This window comes from Bufo bufo, chromosome 3 (genome assembly GCF_905171765.1).
Source record: "Bufo bufo chromosome 3, aBufBuf1.1, whole genome shotgun sequence".
Taxonomy (NCBI): domain Eukaryota; kingdom Metazoa; phylum Chordata; class Amphibia; order Anura; family Bufonidae; genus Bufo; species Bufo bufo.
In genome coordinates, this window is record NC_053391.1 from 314233480 (window position 1) to 314254408 (window position 20929).

The 20929-nt window shown below is 45.5% G+C and overlaps 1 protein-coding gene across 2 annotated transcripts in view; it reads left to right on the forward strand.

Moving 5' to 3' along the window:
* Window positions 1-20929, forward strand: part of ASAP3 (ArfGAP with SH3 domain, ankyrin repeat and PH domain 3) — a 112258-nt gene that overhangs the window by 11796 nt on the left and 79533 nt on the right. For both annotated transcript variants that reach the window (XM_040424298.1, XM_040424297.1), the window contains exons 2-10: window positions 1729-1801; window positions 3520-3665; window positions 4252-4326; window positions 4405-4454; window positions 16626-16722; window positions 16827-16912; window positions 18642-18717; window positions 18832-18918; window positions 20169-20272. In XM_040424298.1, coding sequence (XP_040280232.1) covers window positions 1729-1801; window positions 3520-3665; window positions 4252-4326; window positions 4405-4454; window positions 16626-16722; window positions 16827-16912; window positions 18642-18717; window positions 18832-18918; window positions 20169-20272 — 794 coding nt within the window. The remainder of the gene's footprint in view (window positions 1-1728; window positions 1802-3519; window positions 3666-4251; window positions 4327-4404; window positions 4455-16625; window positions 16723-16826; window positions 16913-18641; window positions 18718-18831; window positions 18919-20168; window positions 20273-20929) is intronic.

Below are 20929 nucleotides of genomic sequence, written 5' to 3' on the forward strand. Positions count from 1 at the left end.
CGCTAACTTGTGACAAAAAATAAAAAGTTCTATGAACTCACTATGCCCATTAGCGAATACCTTAGGGTGTCTTCTTTCCGAAATGGGGTCATTTGTGGGGTTTTTCTACTGTCTGCGCATTGTAGAACCTCAGGAAACATGACAGGTGCTCAGAAAGTCAGAGCTGCTTCAAAAAGCGGAAATTCACATTTTTGTACCATAGTTTGTAAACGCTATAACTTTTACCCAAACATTTTTTTTTTACCCAAACATTTTTTTTTTTATCAAAGACATGTAGAACAATAAATTTAGAGAAAAATTTATATATGGATGTCGTTTTTTTGGCAAAATTTTACAACTGAAAGTGAAAAATGTCATTTTTTTGCAAAAAAATCGTTAAATTTCGATTAATAACAAAAAAAGGAAAAATGTCAGCAGCAATGAAATACCACCAAATGAAAGCTCTATTAGTGAGAAGAAAAGGAGGTAAAATTCATTTGGGTGGTAAGTTGCATGACCGAGCAATAAATGATGAAAGTAGTGTAGGTCAGAAGTGTAAAAAGTGGCCTGGTCATTAAAGAGGACCTTTCACTTGTAAAAACAATGTGAACTAAGTATGCTGACATATAGAGCGGCGCCCGGGGATCTCACTGCACTTACTATTATCCCCGGGCGCCGCTCCGTTTTCCCGTTATGCCCTCCGGTACCTTTGCTCCTTAAGTTATAGTAGGCGGTGTCTGCCCTTGTCCTGTGGGCGTCTCCCCCTCCTAGGCTGCAGCGCTGGCCAATTGCAGCGCACAGCTCACAGCCTGGGAGGGTTTTTTCTCCCAGGCTGTGAGCTGTGCGTTGCGATTGGCCAGCGCTGCAGCCTAGGAGAAGGAGACGCCCACAGGACAAGGGCAGACACCGCCTACTATAACTTAAGGAGCAAAGGTACCGGAGGGCATAACGGGATAACGGAGCGGCGCCCGGGGATAATAGTAAGTGCAGTGAGGTCCCCGGGCGCCGCTCTATATGTCAGCATACTTAGTTCACATTGTTTTTACAAGTGAAAGGTCCTCTTTAAGGGTGTTTAAGCTAGGGGGGCTGAAGTGGTTAAAGGTGGAAAAAGTTCTGAAATTATTTATCTTTGTCTCATTTTTTTACATCACAGAAACCTGACTTTTTATATCCACTGTATATATGCTTGAGAAAAAAATTCCATTGAGAGGATTGAAACGTCGCATGCTTGGTGAATAAAGCTTCTTATACTTCTTTACCACTTGGATGTGCTGCGGAATTCTTTCATTCCACTGTATATATAGGTGATATCTGTCATTGTAAACGTGACTGTGATGATAATGATGAAGAGTGATCTGTAAAGACCAAGAAGTGGCGCCTATTATTAGGCTTAGTGGCTAATGTGAAAACTGCAGGATTTTAGGATTTTTTTGAATATAGGTAGTGACATGGAAAATTAAAACTAACGTCACCAAAGTTCTTTAGAAATATGTTTAACATAAAAAAATTGTGTGTCATTTATCAAACTGGTGTAAAGTAGAAATGGCCTAGTTGCCCATAGCAACCAATCAGAATCCACCTACCATTTTTGACAGCTCCTTTGGAAAATTAAAGGAGGAATCTGTTTGCTATGGGCAACTAAGCCAGTTTTACTTTACACCAGTTTGATAACTGACCCCTTGATTTAAATAATAGGTAATTTTATGATGACCCCTTTTATTTTCTCATGTTTGGTTTTTTCACTCATAGAGTTTAGAGACGGACCTGCAGGTTCTGAGCAGGATTCGGAAGAGTGTTAGATCCATCTATACTTCAGGCCTGTGTGAGTATAATGGAAGCAGATGAGTATTTCAGTGCATACAGATCATTATTTTCCTTACAGCTTTATACTATAAGCCTTTAGTGATAAACAACAAGCAAAAACAGAAAGTCTGATTTTCTTCTTAGTTAAAGTTGATAATCCCCATTCTCTTTCCCAAAACAATTCCTGGGATCCAGCAATAAAAGACTCTGGCAGAAGCCAGGCAGCTGGCTGCCTCCAGCTCCTGCATCAACATGCGAGCCTGGATGGCGTGCATGTTCACTACCACAATAAGAGAATGGGATAAGCATCTGCCAAACACCTCTGGCAGTTCTTATTTCCAGGGGAATAGAGGATCAGAATGTCATTTATCTAAGTATATGTTGTGATCACCTCGCCTTACCAAACAGTGAAGGAAGATCTACTGACAGGGATCCAGAACTTCAGGGGTCCACTGTACAGGCCCTTCAAGGTCATGATCACAAGAAAACAGAAAATGAAGACTCTGAAGAGTGAGATACTTGGGTGGGCCTGCTTTGTGTGAGTGTTAGCTAGCGATATTCAACAACATATTAAGGGCTTGTTCACACGACCGTGCCGTGTTTTGCAGTCCGCAAATTGTGGATCCGCAAAACACGGATGCCGCCCGTGTGCCTTCCGCAATTTGTGGAACGGAAAGGACGGCCCTTTATAGAAATGCCTATTCTTGGTCGCAAAACGGACAAGAATAGGACACGATTTATAATTTTTGCAGGGCCACGGAACGGAACAACACAGAGTGTTGTCCGCATCTTTTGCAACCCCATTGAAGTGAATGGGTCCGCACCCGAGCCGCGGCTCTGATGCGGAACCAAACCACGGTAGTGTGAATGAGCACTAAAGCATATGGAACTGACTATCCCATCAGAATTTAGGCAAAATACTGTTCACTATCACAAGTTTTTTTCCAGCACAGACATTAAAACATATCAGTAGGATAAATCATCCATATGATGGGGATCCAGATTAGATATTGATTGCATATTCTAAAATGAAGAGTAATGCACACAGTAGCATTTAAAAGGGGCCCGTCACCTCTCCTGATATGTCTGTTTCAGCAAAAACTTGCATCCTACCCGTAAAGACAAGTCTGGCATCTATTCTTATGATTCTGTGATGTGCTATTATGCATGAATTACTAACAGTTGTCAGATAGTGCAGGGACCCCCCCTTCCCCCCCAAAAACTGGTAACACCCATCTGGACCTTCATTGCAAACTGCTTGTAATTCATTCTTAACTTCAATAAGGAATCACACATCACAGAGTCATAAGAATAGATGCTTTGGAATTGTTATCACATGGGGAATGCAAATAGCTCTTACACCAGACATGTCAGGAGAGGTGACGGGTCTTATGTAAAGGATAGGTGATAAGTATCTGATTGCAGAGCGGGCGGATTCCAGTTACTGGGACCCCTATGCTTCATGAGAATGCTCTGCCATCTCTGTCAGTCTCATAGATTTTGAATGGAGTGGTAGTGCATGACCAGCGCTCCATTTATATGGGGGACACTGAATCCCCATTCTTTTGATTAGTGCCGGTCCCAGCATTCGAACCTCCAGCATCAGATACTTATCCTGTCGAGGTGATAGGTGTCGATTATGGGACGTTTCCGGTTATAATTGTCATTTATAATGACAGTATGAGCTCCCTCTTCTGTGTCTATGACTCTCAGAGAATATTTCTCCTTAAACTCCAGCGTTTGTGGAAGCTCAGGAGAGTTTTGTGGAAGCTCTGCAGGCTTTGGGTTCCAACCAGCTCTCAACCAACAACCATGAGCTAACCACCGGCTTCCTGAACTTGTCTGTCCTTTCAAGGGAGCTGGGCGCGCTCTTCAGTAACATGGTGAGTGTACTCTTATAAGTTCTCACTTTATGAATCTTTAGCTCCCCACCCCTGTGTGTAACTGCTGACCTGACAGCACATTTTCCTCTTCATATGGCTCCAATTAAAGAGAAACACCCAGAGAACTTGTTGGGAGTATGCAGACTTTGAGTGTGAGAGGACAAAAAAGGAAAACGTTTTGCAAACATGAAAGCAAAGAAAAGTGTAATAAACCGTACAAGAAGTTAAAATGTGCAAAATGGAGCAGTTTTTTTTTGTAAAACTTTTCTGCTTTTACTGTACTTAACCAGTGCTTTACTATCGATTCTTGTATTATTTTCTGATTTTCTGGCTGTGATGGTTTTCTTTAGTTTCCAAGAGAAGCCACAACCACTGGCTCGATATGTCATACTTTTGCAAAGCCCCTAGGTACATTCTGTTGATCTCAGCAGATTTAAAGCTCCAGATGGGGGACAGTTTGGACAATGGTTGTCTGTTCAATGAGTAATCTTTAGCAGCAATGCAGAAGTAGTATTTTAGGAGGAAAGTAAGATGACAACAAAAAAGTAAATTTACGTTCCTTTAACTCGTCAATGCATTTTTGTAGATACACAACCTGAACAGCATCCTCTCTTTTCCTGTTGACTCGTTATTACGTGGAGATTTAAAAGATGGACGAATGGTGAGTTGGCGTCATTTGCCTTTAACCTGTGGAATGGTAGCTTGTAGCTGTCTGACATCTATCTATATGTCACTACAGGAACTGAGGAAGCAGGCAGACAAGAGCTGGAAGGAATGCGAGATAAGAATGTAAGATTACAGCTCCTTGGGGGATACTATGAGGTGGCGGTGAGCAAAGTGGTTTTGATGCTGAGAAACGGTCAAATATGTGTGATATTCTAATACCTCTGTTTTTTAGCAGTAAAAGGTATTACTGAATCAGCACATTCCCTTGGTAGGATGCATTTGGAAGCAATGTGAGGCTACATGCACACGGCAGTGAAAGAAAGCGTCCCTTAAAAACTGATAAACTGTCCATTTTTAACGGACTTTTTTTCACTGATGCCTTTCTGGGAAATGGACGTTAAAAACTGACCCATTCAATTGTATGGGGGCAGCCAGTCAGTGAAAAACAGACAATATAAAACATATTCAATTTTTTGACGTCCGTTATTCACTGACCATCAAAAAAACTGCTGTGTGAATAACCCCATAGACTACCATTGGTCTTAAAAAAGACGTGTGATGTTCTTTAAAAAAACATTCATCACATGTTCGTTTTTCAAGGACATGTGATCACGTTTCACAGGCATGTGATGTTGAAAATATGAAAAGATAGGGAAGTTTTAGAAGTGTAAGCTCATATATTTTTACAATGTAGTTAAAAACACTGCGTCACGTTTATAGTGCTGTACGGGTGTGGGACGTGCATACAAGAACCGCACTGCTTTTTCTGCAATTAGCATGTTTTTCAATTGCTGGTTGTATTGGTAAAATTGTGATTTTACTGAAGAATGTTCAGATATAAACAAAGTTTATAAAACTGCACTATTTGCTTGTAGATTTTAACTGATGTCCCTGTTGATTTCTAGAGGTGAAGATGACATCAGTTAGACCATAGGTCATATCCAAACTGAGATTGGTGCAGAGGATCTGAAGAAAGTCTGTAACTATAATTTGTGGTAGGGGCTGAGGTGTACATTGGCGTGGAGTTGGGAGGGATGCCTATCACCCTCCATGATCTATCTGGCTGAACTGTGCCCGGAGCCAGTGCGGGGTAGGCCTGAATAAGTGGGCAAAAAGACTACCCACACTGTTAGGAGGGAAATAGTTATTTGAACCGAACGACACGGGAGGTAACAAGAAGATCCTGGAAGACAGAGGCAGAGCGAGCCTGGGCGAACCAGGATGACAGAGGCAGAGTGAGCCTGGGCGATGCCGAATGATAGAGACAGAACGAGCCTGGGCGATCCAGGATGACAGAGACAGGGCGAGCCTGGGCGATCTAGGATGACAGGAGCAGAGCGAGCCTGGGCAATCCAGGATGACAGGAGCAGAGCGAGTCTGGGCGATCCAGGATGACAGGAGCAGAGCGAGCCTGGGCGATCCAGGATGACAGGAGCAGAGCGAGCCTGGGCGATCCAGGATGACAGGAGCAGAGCGAGCCTGGGCGATCCAGGATGACAGGAGCAGAGCGAGCCTGGGCGATCCAGGATGACAGGAGCAGAGCGAGCCTGGGCGATCCAGGATGACAGGAGCAGAGCGAGCCTGGGCGATCCAGGATGACAGGAGCAGAGCGAGCCTGGGCGATCCAGGATGACAGGAGCAGAGCGAGCACGGGCGATCCAGGATGACAGGAGCAGAGCGAGCCCGGGCGATCCAGGATGACAGGAGCAGAGCGAGCCTGGGCGATCCAGGATGAAAGGAGCAGAGCGAGCCTGGGCGATCCAGGATGACAGAGGCAGAGCGAGCCTGGGCGATCCAGGATGACAGAGGCAGAGCGAGCCTGGGCGATCCAGAATGACAGAGACAGAGCGAGCCTGGGCGATCCAGGATGACAGGCGCAGAGCGAGCCTGGGCGATCCAGGATGACAGGCGCAGAGCGAGCCTGGGCGATCCAGGATGACAGAACGAGCCAGGCCGATCCTGGATGACAGAGGTAGAGCGAGCCTGGGCCAGCCAGGATAACCGAAACAGAGAGAGCCTGGGCGATCCAGGAAGACAGAGGCAGAGCGAGCCTGGGCTATCCAGGACGACCGAGGCAGTGCGAGCCTGGATGATCCTGGATGACAGAGGCAGAGCGAGCCTTGGCGATCCAGGAAGACAGAGGCAGAGCGAGCCTGGGCGAACCAGGATGACAGAGGCAGAGTGAGCTTGGGCGATCCAGTATGATAGGGACAGAGCGAGCCTGGGCGATCCAGGAAGACAGAGACAGGGCGAGCCTGGGTGATCCAGGATGACAGAAACAGAACGAGCCTGGGTGATCCAGGATGACAGAGGCAGAGCGGGCCTGGGCGATCCAGGATGACAGAGGCAGAGCGAGCCTGGGCGATCCAGGGGGACCTCAGATGATGTGAGCGTGCGACAAGAAGCAGGGAAGACAGACAAAAGACATATGCGTGATACCTGAAGAATTCAGGAAGCTGATGAGCAGCTACTTGGCTGGTCGGGAGGACTGAATATCAGACAGTACCGCAGCCCTGTTTGTTTTAAGAAAAGATTGCCCAAAATGGTACCTTAGGAAACCGGAAAATAGCACGGCAACAAAACCCCACTACTAAGACAACATTCATGGAGTTAGCTACACTAGAGGGGATAACTTATGTTACATCTAGTAGCAGCAGTGGAAGGTGCAGTTTCTGGCCCCAGTCGATGAGGCATAGAGCGATTGTGCAGCAATTGATTGGCACTTGTGGGTATAGGGGTCCACTGGAGGTTCCAACTTAAACTTGACCTGGGCTAGTGGTAGTATAGGTGATGGGAATCAGAGCAGCAGTCCCTGACCCCGCAGCAGTGTCCGCAAGGCAGCACCTTACTGGTCACACCAGTGTCTGGTCTCTCCGCTGCGTTCTTGAAGCTTTTTTTTTTTTTTTGATCTCATCTTTTGTTCCCAGGAATAGAAGCTCTGGCATGCGCTTCCTCCCCTCTCTGTCTCCATACTTGAACTCCCCCCTAGCAAAAGCAGGACCAGCCCACTCCCACCGGAATGGAGAACAGGCCGGCCAGCCCCGTTCCTGCCAACCGATGCCAACCATGGCTTCTCGGCTGGAATGTACTGCCAAATAAATGAAAATAGAAAACAATACATGCAATTATACCTAATTACAGTTGTAGATACCCCCAGGTCAGGCGTACTGAAGAAGTACTTGTACCAATTAGATTTTATTATTATTTTATTTCTTTTTAATAAATACCGCTTTAGGAGAGCCGGGAAGAGAAGGAAGATGAGGGAACGGAGGACCGTGGACGGGGAGCAAGGAAGGATGAGTGTGGATTTACAAGAGGGAGGACCCAACCCGAAGATGCGGATTGCCGGGAAAAGAGGGCCGGGATGTGCTGACGGGGTCGGGTGATTTGGTGAATAGAGGAACTAAAATCGAATCTGTTGACAAGCCGAATGGACCTGAGTGAATCGAGTGAGGTCCTGAGTGACTCAGTATGAAATACCTGACCCTGGGCGATCCTGGACGTGTACGTGCCGTGATAGGAAAAGAAGACCCGAGCGACATGGTGGAGACATGGGCCTGAGCGATTTAGGCAGGTGCCAGGCTGTTAAATGTCCTGAGATTTCAGGAAAGGCACCGGAAAGGTATGGGGTGGAAACTAAGATGGACCCTAATGGTGGCTGACGTCTGAGTTATTTTAGGAAAAGACAGCCAGTACGTGGATCTGAGCGATTCAGGTGGACACTGGTCAACAAGAATACCCGAGTGAATCAGGCTGAAAATTAACCCTGGAGGTGCAGGTAGAAGACAAATTAGAGAAAGTGTCCGTGTAAGTGGACCCAACGTGCTCAGGAAGGCCTGGACGGAACGGGAGTGGACGAACCAGGATGACAGAGGCAGCGTGGGCCTGGGTGATCCAGGATGATAGAGACAGAGCGAGCCTGGGCAATCCAGGGTGACAGACAGAACGAGCCTGGGCGACCCAGGAGGACAGAGGCGGCGTGTGCCTGGGCGGTCCAGGATGACGGAGACAGAGTGAGCCTGGGCGATCCAGGATGACAGAGACAGCGTGTACCTGGGGGATCCAGGATGACAGAAACAGAACGAGCCTGGGCGATCCAGGATTACAGAGACAGAACGAGCCTGGGGGATCCAGGGAGACTACAGATGATGTGTGAGAGCGAGACAAGAAGCATGGAAAACAGACAAAATGACGTGTGCGTGATACCTGAAGAAATTCGGGAAGCTGAGCAGCTACTTGGCTGAACGGGAAGACTGGATATCAGACGGTACTGCAGCCCTGTTCATTTTGGAAAAATTTATCAGCACCTAGGTAAAGACAACAAGCTCATAAAGACAGCCCTGAGCCCGAACTGGCACATAAGACAACCGGAAAACAGCATCTCCACCTGAGAAAGGAAGGGCCCGTTTAAGGGTTACCCCGCCCTCCCCCATACACACATCAGGGCGGTATAACACGGCGGTGCCACACGCATGTGCACAGGAGGGCGGCACGAGACAGCTGTGCCAGGTACCCGAGCATGGAGGGTGGCACAACACCGCTAAGCCGTGTAATGTGCCCAGAAGGGTGACACAAAATAGCGGTGCCGAACACGTATGCACAGGAGGGCGGCATCACACCACTGCGCTATAAACAAGTGCACAGGAGGGCGGGATGACATGCGGTGTGATGTACCTGTGCACCGGAGGGCGGCATAATAGGTGTCACTGACATGGCATAGGAGGGCGGCACAACACGGCCGTGCCGTATAAAATGCGATGCGATGCACATGCCTGCTTGGTAGAACACTAATTCATACAGAGGCAGAAGAGCTGGGCCGCTCTGTGCCAGACAAGTCAGATCGGCTGCATAAAATGAAACGAGGCGTGCGTGAATTAGTGATGGAAGGGGCTAAGGAACTTGTGACGCGGATGCCGTGGATGCCGGTCCTGCCGAACCCTAGCCGCGGACAAGAGAAACGCACCTGTTGTGAGCAGGCCCCCCCCGGAGCTGGAGGGGAGAGGAAGCCCGGCCGGGAGCAGGACGAACGCTGCCCCCAGCTGAGGAAGCCTAGAGAGCCGAGACCTACCCGGAAGTGACGTGGCAGCGAACCGGAAGTGACGGAACGGACCGAGGAAAGTCTGCATGAAGCGACCGTCCTCAGGGTGAGGTCGCGTGAGAAGATATAGCCAGCAGCCCCGCCCACAAATACAGGCTGTAACCAGCCTTAATACTTAATGTAAAATTTTTATTCGGTTTCAATACCATAAAAAAGTATTGAGATACTCGATACCACACGTAAAAAATTAAACACCAAAAAAAGCTGCGTGCATTCCGCATTTTATGGAACCTCCGGCCCATAATAGAACAGTCCGATCCTATTTTTTGGGGGGACAATGTGACAAAAAAAAAATCGTGCAGTTTTTATTTTTTATTTTTCTGTTACGGCGCTCACTTCATAGGACATTTTTTAAATATTTTAATAGTTACCATGGTGATGGATCATGTGACGGACCGTGTGATGAGCGCAGTGACTTCATCAATGGTCCTATTCCTCAAAGAAGAAGACAGAAGAGATGCCGGCTGCGCGAACAAGTGGATTAAGGTGAGTTAAATAATTTTTTATTTATTTTTAACCCCTCCAGCCCTATTGTACTATGCATTCTGTATTCAGAATGCTATTATTTTCCCTTATAACCATGTTATAAGGGGAAATAATACAATCTACACAACCTTGAACCCAAACCTGAACTTCTGTGAAGAAGTTCGGGTCTGGGTACCACAGTCAGTTTTTTTATCACACGCGTGCAAAACACATTGCACCCGCGCGATAAAAACTGAACAACGGAACGCAATCGCAGTCAAAACTGACTGCAATTGGGTGCCTACTCACGCGGGTTTGCCGCAACGCATCCGGACCTTATCCGAACACGCTTGTGTGAAAGAGGTCTTACTGTGGAGAAAGTGGTCATTTTGTTTATGCTTGTCCTTTTGTTAAACCGCAAGTTGATAATAAAGAACCACAAAGAGGTTTACATAAAGAAAAAAAAAAAAAACATCCCTGACTCTTGGTAGTGTGAATGGGGTGTCGGAGCAAGCAGGTATGCAATCTCCCTGAAATTCTCGTTTTCTTCTTCCAGTTATGGTGGCGCTAGTTTTGTTTTGTTTTGAAGTATTCATTGACTGTGGTGCTGGGGTACACCTTATTGATTTTCTTTTTCTTCAAAATCTGGGCTTAAGTACTTGCACTTTAGAAAGAGAGATTCCGTTGTTCGCAATTGATTCTTTCCCTCTTTCTCAAAGGAGTCTCACTCATATTGCTCATGGTATTCAGTTAAGGGTGGGTGATTCACATGTTGAGATCATTTCTTGTTTTGTCAAGAAGGACTTGCCCGCTCCTATGGTCTTAGGTTTACCGTGGTTGATGAAACATAACCCTACTTTAGATTGGCAGGCAAGGCAGATCATTGGTTGGGTGAATTCTGTTTGGACAATTGTCTTGGTGCATCTATCTCAGGGTGTCTACTATGGTTCTACCTCAGTATCTCTCAGATTTTGCGGATGTCTTTTCAGAGGGTGGGGCTCAGCAGTTGCCTCCCCATCGTGAATATGATTGTCCGGTTAATCTCATCCCAGGGGCTAAGTTGCCAAAGTCTCGGCTATACAATCTTTCTCAACCTGAAAGAGAGGTCATGCGGAAGTATATTGGTGAGAGTTTGGCAAAGGGTCATATTAGGCCATCTAAGTCCCCGGTCGCAGTTGGTTTATTCTTTGTAAAGAAAAAGGATGGATCGCTTAGACCTTGTTTGGATTTCTGGGAATTAAACCTCATTACGGTCCGTGATCCATATCCCCTTCCTTTGATTTCTGACCTTTTTGATCAAATTGTTAGAGCCAAGGTGTTCTCCAAGTTAGATTTAAGAGGGGCCTACAATTTGATCAGAATCAAGGAGGGGGATGAGTGGAAAATGGCCTTCAACACGCACGAGGGTCATTTCGAGAATCTGGTTATGCCTTTTGGGTTAACTAACGCGCCCGTGGTGTTTCAGCGATTTGTCAATGACATTTTCCATCATTTTGTGGGAAGGTTCATTGTAATTTACTTGGATGACATACTAATTTACTCTCCTGATCTGAGGACCCATCAGGATCACGTGAGACAGGTTTTGTCGATCCTTCGGGAGAATAAATTATATGCTAAATTGGAGAAATGTGTGTTTTCTGTTCAGGAGCTTCCGTTTCTGGGATATCTGCTTTCTGACTCTGGTTTTCGTATGGACCCCGAAAAGGTCCGGGCGGTTCTCGAATGGGACTGACCGGAGAATCAGAAAGCTTTGATGCGGTTTTTGGGGTTTACCAATTATTATAGAAAATTTATCTTGAACTACTCTACCATTGTAAAACCTTTGACCGATATGACTAGGAAAGGCGTCGACTTCTCTATCTGGTCGGATAAGGCATTGCAGGCCTTTTCGGCTATTAAGGAATGTTTTGCGTCTGCTCCCATTCTGATGCAGCCCGATGTGTCTCAGCCATTCCTGGTGGAGGTGGATGCCTCAGAGGTGGGGGTTGGAGCAGTGTTGTCGCAGTGCTCATCTCCTGGCAAATGGAGTCCGTGTGCTTTTCTTTCAAAGAACCAAGTGGCTTTTGAAGAATGGCGTCACTGGTTGGAGGGGGCGTCTCATCCCGTTACGGTATATACTGATCATAAGAATTTGGCTTACCTGCAATCCGCCAAGCGTCTGAATCCTAGACAGGCTAGATGGTCACTGTTCTTTACTAGGTTCAATTTTGTGGTTACTTTTCGCCCGGGGGTTAAAAACGTCAAGGCAGATGCATTGTCTCGTAGTTTTCCTGGGGGAAGTGATTCAGAGGATCCTGCTCCGTTTTTGGCTGATAGGGTGGTGGTCTCCGCTCTGTACCCAGAGTTGGAGATGGAGGTGTTGGGAGCCCAGGAGGGGGCTCCTGATTCTTGTCCCCCAGGGAGGTTGTTAGTTCCTGCTGGACTGCGATACAAGGTATTCAAGGAACATCACGATACTGTCCTTGCTGGACATCCTGTTGGCAAGTCCACCTTTGATCTTATTTCTCAGAGGTTCTGGTGGCCCGGGTTACGTAAGAGTGTTAAGGATTACGTAGCAGCTTGTGAGACCTGTGCACGGTCAAAGGTTGCTCACACTCGACCTTCTGGTTCACTTCTTCCTTTGTCTATTCCATCTCGTCCTTGAACGCCCTTGTCTATGGACTTTATTACTGATCTGCCGAGTTCCTCCGGGAAAACTGTGATTTTGGTGGTTGTGGACCGTTTTAGTAAAATGGCTCACTTTGTATCGTTAGCTAGTCTGCCCAATGCTAAGACTCTTGCTCAGGTTTTTGTTGATAACATCGTGAAATTACATGGCATTCCCTCGGATGTGGTTTCTGATAGGGGCACTCAGTTTGTTTCCAGGTTTTGGAGGGCGTTCTGCTCTTGTCTTGGTGTTCAACTTTCGTTCTCTTCGGCTTTTCATCCGCAGTCGAATGGGCAGACAGAGCGTACTAACCAGAACCTGGAGACCTACTTGAGGTGTTTTGTGGCTGAGAACCAGGAGGACTGGTCCTCATTCTTATCTCTAGCAGCGTTTGCTTTGAATAACCGTAGGCAGGAGTCCACGGGTAAGTCGCCATTTTTTGGCGCATACGGTTTTCATCCTCAGTTTGGTACCTTTTCTCGGACTGGTTCCAGAGGAGGAGAGATTTTCTTCTGCCTTGTCTTCTATCTGGCGGAGAATCCAAGTTAATTTGGAGAAGATGAGTGAGAGGTATAAGCGAATGGCTGACAGGAGATGTATGACTGGTCCGGACCTGTGTGTGGGTGATCTGGTGTGGTTATCTACTAAAAATATTAAACTGAGAGTACCATCTTGGAAACTGGGTCCAAGATTTATTGGACCTTACAAAATATCTGCGGTTGTCAATCCAGTGGCTTTTTGTCTAGATCTTCCGCAGATCTGGAGGATCCATGATGTGTTCCACGGGTCTTTACTGAAGAAATATGTGGAACCATCGCCATTGCCTCCTCCTCCTGTTCTGGTTGATGGAAATTTAGAGTTCGAGATCTCTAGGGTTCTCGACTCACGTTTTCTTCGGGGTTCCCTTCAGTACCTGGTACACTGGAGGGGATACGGCCCCGAGGAGAGGATGTGGGTTCCGGCTGTGGATGTTAGTGCCAGCCGACTGGTGCCTTTCACAGGGCCCACCTGGATAAAGTTGGGCCGGGGTGTCCGGAGGTCACCCGTAGAAGGGGGGGGGGGTACTGTCATGCCCTGCTCAAGTTATGTGCGGAGGTCTGCCAGGTTAGCAGCACGTGTGTAGTTTTTTGGTTTGTTTTGGGTTTGGAATAGAGCTGTATCCGCCTCCCTTCAGGTGCACTGGGTGGGGTCGTTTGTGTGAGTTTAAATTACGCCCCTTCCCAGTGTCCTGTGCGGGTTATTGCTTCTATCATGCTCTGAGGAAAGGTGGATTTTCTGTTTCTGCTCTGCTACAAAGATAAGTTGGTTTTGGTTTCCTTTTTGTGTTCCGTCTAGGCTGTTAGAGAGACACCTGCCTCCTCCGGGACCTGAGGAAGCAGGCTGCCCCTTTTCCCCTTTCCACCATCTCAGGGACTTTAGGGAATCTTCAGCCTTAGGCACGGGGGAACGTTTATTGCCACCATTAGGGTCTAAACGTGGGCACAGAAGTCCAGGGAGAGCTGGTAGGGAATTGTCAGGAGGTGACCTTTATCCCCAGCTTCTGGCCTAGATGCTTGTTTTAAGGTTTTCTGTGTGTTTATTGTATCATGTATCCTACCCACCGTGACATTATTCCATGATTAATGTAAAAAATAAAAATCAGACATCATATAGGACATGACAATCTCTTTCTAGCAAAGCTAGAACCAGCCCTGTACCTCACATGGATCCAGAGATCTCCACATTCATTGTTCCAATTGCTCAGCTAGGTTTGTTTCAAGCTGACATCTCAGGGGGCGTGTCCTTTCTCAGGGGGCGTGTCTTTTCTGTGGCAGCTCTCTTCCTATTACAGCTCATGTTCTTTCTCATGGGCCATGTCTTTTCTGCTGCAGCTTTGTGCTCATCTCAGTTTAGGGGGGAGGGGTGTCCTTTCTCAGAGGCCATGTCTTTTCTGCGGCAGCTCTCTTCCTATTACAGCTCATGTTCTTACTCCGGGGGCATGTCTTTTCTGCAGCAGCTCTCTCCCAGTAATTGTCACATTTTCTAACAAGATATGGCTGGTGGCAGTTGAAGGATGGAACTGAGCACATGTGTCCAAGTCAGTAAGGTGGACAAAGGGATGAGGAAACAGCAGGTGGCGCTATACAGATAGATTTTATTGAATAACTCAGTGGCTATATTACATTTCTCATTATGTGCATTTGCAAAAGTATTCAGATCCAGGTGCTGGTTTGAAAAGGGAAGAATATTTTTTCATGGGACAATCCGTTTAAGTGCTCTTGTTGCTTTCTGTGGACCTCTATGAATTTGATATGAGACATGTTTTGTGAAATGTTGCTGGTTTGGCTACCTTCCTTATTAAAGGTTCCTGGCCAGTTGCTGAGTTTGGAGGGTAAGGACCTGGAGAGGCTAGAGGTTCTTGTCTATGCACTACCAAGAAAGTTGACCAAACTTATGGTTGTTCAGTTTTGAGAAAAGACAATTTGTGGGTGACTATGAATAAATATATACAGTTTATTCCTGTAAAGATAACAAGGGGGGAATGCAGTATGTCTATAGCAAAGAGCATTTACTCATAGCAAGCATTTTTACAGGGTAATGAGACCATGGAAAGGACTGGATTCCTTTCGCAGAAGACATAATATTCCAATTTATCTGTAGCAGACTGCGTAGATCAATCTATTTGTAGTGATATTTATTTCTTCCATGTTGGAGCAAAGAAGGATTTTTTTTTGCAGACTATGAGGCCATTAACAGCTAGCTCATAGATCAATGCTGTAATTGGCGAAACTTGTTAAATTCAGTATATTTTTTTTAAAGGAAAAAGAAAAATATAGTTTCTTTAGTATAACATTTTCATGACAGTGTTAGGCCTCCTGCACACGGCAGTGGGTGTCCCGTGCCCGTGCTGCAGACAGCATATGCGGATCCGCAATACACCGACGCCGTTCCGTGGGCATTCTGCATCACGGATTTGGTCCCATTTACTTCAATGGGTCTGTAAATCCGGTGATGCGGAATGGTGCGGAACGGAAGCACGGAACGGAACCCTACGGAAGCACTATGGAGTGCTTCCGTGGGGTTTCGTTCCGTACTTCCGTTCAGCAAAAAGATAGAACATGTCCTATCTTTTTGCGGAACGGGCGGATCGTGGACCCATTAAAGTGAATAGGCTGCGATCTGCTGCAGCTGCCTCACGGTCGGCGTTTGTGCATTGCGGCCCGCAATTTGCAGGCCGCAGCACGGCCACGGAGCACACTCGTTTGTGTGCAGGAGGCCTTATGCTGGGATCCCCTCAATGTATATGCCAATAAAGCAGAAGTAAGATAATAATCCCACTGTTTTATACTTTGCTTTTTCTAATTACGACACCCTATGTGTTGTCATTTTTTATGGCCAGACTACCTCATGCTGTACTAAAGTGGGATCTTCCACTAGGAGCATTGTTTCCCAAGTGAATACACTATGGAACCATACATACATCATCTACCTTAGGCTACTTTCACACTAGCGTTCAGAGCGGGTCCGTCTGATGTTTCATCAGACGGATCCGCTCCTATAATGCAGACGTTTGTATCCGTTCAGAACGGATTATAACAGAAAAATTTCTAAGTGTGAAAGTAGCCTGAACGGATCCGTCCAGACTTTACATTGAAAGTCAATGGGGGCGGATCCGTTTGAAGATTGAGCCATATTGTGTCATCTTCAAACGGATCCGTCCCCATTGACTTACATTGTAAGTCTGGACGGATCCGCTTGCCTCCGCACGGCCAGGCGGACACCCGAACGCTGCAAGGCTGAACACCGCCAGACTGATGCATTCTGAGCGGATCCGCCTCCACTCAGAATGCATTAGGGCTGGACGGATGCGTTCGGGGCCGCTTGTGAGCCCCTTCAAACGGAGCTCACAAGCGGAGCCCCGAACGCTAGTGTGAAAGTAGCCTTACAATGGCACATGAAGTGTCTATGCAAGGACTCTTTGTTGTACAGGGCACATGCCGTACTAAATTACAACTGTTAGATCATAGAAAAGTATTACTTTCACTGCTATCTTATGTGAAGTAAGTGATGAGGTTTAAATGTATGCTGTGTTCCCTCCCTGTAGGACAAAGAAAGCTCGCTCAGGAGGGTCCCGAGCAGAATCTGACAGTGCAGAGGATGCTGACAAAGAGAAAAAACTCTTTCAACTTCACTTATGTGAGGTACAAAAGAAGATAATCAGAAGACAAATAGTTGTGGATAAGAAATCTGCATAAACAGGTTTATAATTTTGCTAAGTATTCTTCTTTTATGATTTCTTCACTAGTACCTGCTCAGATTAGGAGAGCTGCAAGTTAAACAGGGTCCTGACTTCCTGGAATCTCTCATCAAAGCCTTTCATGCACAACGCAAGTAAGTATTTATGCTGTTCTGTTTGATGGTAGTTTCTTACATAGAAGTTCACCACCCGGTGTGTAAATCATATAACCATGTGCAGATCCAACCCCTGAGCTGTGAGTGCTGGTGGACAGGCATACTTAAGGTCCCTTTACATGGGATAATTTAGCAGGCCATTATCAGGAAGGAAGCGTTTCTTCCTGAGAATCGCCTGCCCGTCAGTGTAGGAGACTGCTGCATTTACATGCAGTGATCTCCTCTACAGTATGGGAAGAAGCGATTGCTAATACCATCACTCGTCCCCATACAGAATCATTGTTTGCAAGTAGGGCGTGTTTAGACAACAGGATCTACTCCCAGCAAACGATGATTTAGATGACTGCACAAACGATCATATTACCTGATGAACGAGCCAGAAATGTGCTCCTTTGAACGCTTGTTAGTGATTATTGTTAAGCAGCCTTTAGTCACTCCTCCACAGACAGGTCCCTGTATAGTGTTCCTTTGTTCATTGCAGAGCATTCACTAGAAATAGCCTTCTGACCTGCTTTTCAGGGAAGGAGCAGATCCTCTGCTATAGCATGGCAGTAGACTCCTGGAGGTGAAGTAAGAAAGGACTATATTTTCAGCTGCAAGAGGCGAAGGAGACTGATTCTGTCCAGAGCCCATCCACTAGGGAAATTCTAAGTTATTAGCGGAATACATGTATCAGCCACAGCAGAGAGTCTTCAAACAGCCTGTATCCCTATGGAGGACCCACACATTTATACATTATATGGACAGGCCATTGATTTTGACTGGAACGGAGTAATGCTCCTATAGCTTTGCGGCATAGAAGTTAAACACTTCTTGTCAAGTTCCCCCATATAACACAGTTGATTACTGGGGCTCCCAGTAGTAGGATCAGTTGTGACCAGATGGTCAGTAGACTCTTCTAAAAAAATGGGCTAGTCAAAAGTGGAAAACCCCTACAAGGAAGAGGCCGTGCCCATGAAATGCTCATGGAAACAGACCAGGGGCATCTCACAGACATTCCTTAGTCTCGATCCACTGGTTGTGCTCTTCTCATATTTATGATCTGGGTTATTATATTTCTGTATAAGATGTGAAGTTTCAGGATTTCAGGTTTGGATGGAGGGGGATGGTGTTTTGGTAGGCCCTGTTTGTCATTGCTGTGCCTTGATGTCACAAGCACTTAATGTTGCAAGTTATTATTTGAGAAGAACCTTCACTGTGGTCTGTTTGTAACCATTGTTCTTTGTTCTCTTATTCTTTATTTCCCCTGCATGGGTTAAACAGTGGCAATCTTTGAAGGCAGTTATCAGGAATCAACCGTTCATTCCTGATAACTTCCTGCTTGTCACAGGTGAAAGCTGCATTTAGATGCAGCAGTCGTCTCTTTATGGGGACCAGCAATCGTTCATCCCCATACAGATTCCTTGTTTCTGGGCAGGATCTGCCGGCCAGAAGCAATGATTTTGGTCTCTGCATCAAGAATAGGACATGTTCTATCTTTTGTGGAACGGACATATGATTGCGGAAAGCACATGGGTGACCTGAAGGCAATGAGTCACCTGTATGCTGCGGATTTGCAGTCGTGTGAATGCCCACTAGCTTGTTTTGCCCTTACCGATTATGCATTTGATCCTAATGTAGGTTCACTTCTGTAAAGCTTTGTCTATCTTATAAGACTTGCTTTTCACTAAAGGTTGTTTGAGGGAAATTGCTAATAGTTGTGGCTTAGTTTTTTTCAGGATGGATTAAATGCTACGCAAAGTCTCCTTCCTTTCATAGAGAAGTTGTCGTCGCCCCTTCATACTGTGAGCACCATTTCCTATATTCTGCATATCACCATAATCATGACAGTAATAACAATTACAATAACTTCCTTCATTTATAATGTTCTGAAATAATGTCTTTCATGTGCTGTTTAGATTCATCAGGCTCAGGATGACGACCTCAAACAACTTTCAGATGTTCGGGATGATCTGCAAAAACAGTTACTTATAGAAAATAAAGAGGTGAGAAGATCTTAGCAACATTTCTTTGTTAAAGATAAAAAATAAAAAAAGAACTGTGGGTCATGGACATGCAAGAGGTCCCTCAAGTTACAGTGGCCTTAGGTTGCAATGTTTCCAGCTTACAATAGTCTTTCCTAAAACATTGTAACTTGAAACCACATCCAGCGTACATTGTCACAGATGGTCTGGATCTGAGATGTGTGGTTGGCTGCAAGAGCCAGCCAGTCTGCATGGACATTTTACTGCTAAATCACCTGTATTACTGAAGTGCATGCACTGACTGGCTGTCTACTAGTGCCTCTCTACGGTGCCATTGCATATCCTGTACTGCCTTTTCCTTTACCAGCATGAACAGCTCCTTTGGGCACCAGGTAAGGACAGTTCCATCCAACAGCTCTTTCTCACTGATATATGTAAGGATTTGCTTTATTTGTATGAACAATTTATTTATTTTTTTAATCCTCATTTTTTCCTTATTTTGGTTTGACATTTTGGGGCTTTGGAACCAATTACTAATTTTCCATAGAGTTTTGGTTTCAAATTGAAATATGTTCAACTTGCAATAGTCAACCCAGAACCAATTAATATTGTATTCTTTTTCCCGACAATGACAGTTCTTGGTTAAGAGTCTGTCAGCCTCTTAAGATATACGACTGTTGGCGGATTCATTCGAACTTGGCAGGATGTGCAAACAAAAATCTTCTGTTTCACGAGCTTTAACAAAGGATCAGGCATGTTGACATCCAACATGCTGGATCGTTGCCCAGACACCCTCTTCCCTGGACGGTTGAGAGGCCAGTTAGTTTGTCAGTTAATTCCATCAGCATGAATGTAAGCTGACTATACATTTGAGATAGCTGTCAGCCAGACACTCATTTGTATATTCTTCCTGACTATACTGAAGTTCACTCTTGGCCAAATGTGTATGATTGTACAATGGGGAGAGGCAAATAGGCTGCTACAAGATCCCTCTGACATATATCTCTCTCAGAGCAAAGGATACGGCATGTTTTAATCCACCATGCCTGTTCCTCCTCTAACCAACTTCTGTTGAGAGAAAGAGTTAGGGGCCACGCATGCACATTAGATAGTTGGCTGATCCCTCGGAAATTGGTTGGTTTGGTTGAAATTTATCTGATGTGTAGGGGCAGCCTTAGCACAGTGTTTTTTTTTTTATTTTCAAGAAAAGTTGTAAGGGGGTGGTACAAAGCCATGCTATGCTAAGTGGGATTTGACTTTTGCTGTTTCAGGATTCATTTAACAGGAAGGATTCTGGATATAGTTTGCACCAACATCAAGGAGATAAGCAGCATGGAACAGAGAAATCTGGCTTTCTGTACAAAAAGAGTGAAGGGTGTGTATCATTCACAATTACACTATTCATTCTTTAGCTATATGAACTCATACTACTTGTGTCACTTTTTAATTTTTCTATATCCAGTCACTATCAGTACTATGAGTAGCTTTTTCCACACACTGCAGTTTTTGCATGTTTTTTTGGCAGTGGAGTAGAAGCGAATAAACTGAACCTAATCGGCAATGTTGAATGCAGCGTATTTCTGTCCATCTCTACAAGGAATTATTTCAGAGGAAACGTGAAATACAAAAATATGAGGCTGTGTGTGCGCCCTTTCAGGCTGTAGGTACTTGTGATTGTGACACCCCTTTTGGTGTCAGCCAGAATATATAATTTAGGTGTAAGTCACAGTTTTCTCTTTTTGAAATTCGCAATGCCAACTTACTTTCCTGTACCTCTGCTTTTTAATGTGTGAAAAAGTAGTAAGGAATCATTCAAATACTAAACTCCTCAAGTACTTGGATGGTTTCCCTATATTCTTATAGGCTTATTGTGCAATTCAAAAAACAGGGGCTAATGTGGAACTCAAAGGCCCATTAGTTCTAGTAATTAGTGGAGGTCCCAGGTGCCTATCTTGCGATACACTGAGATCTTGATGTCAGAAGATGAACCTTCATTATAACCCTTTTGCTGCCAGGGGTTTTGCACCTCTGA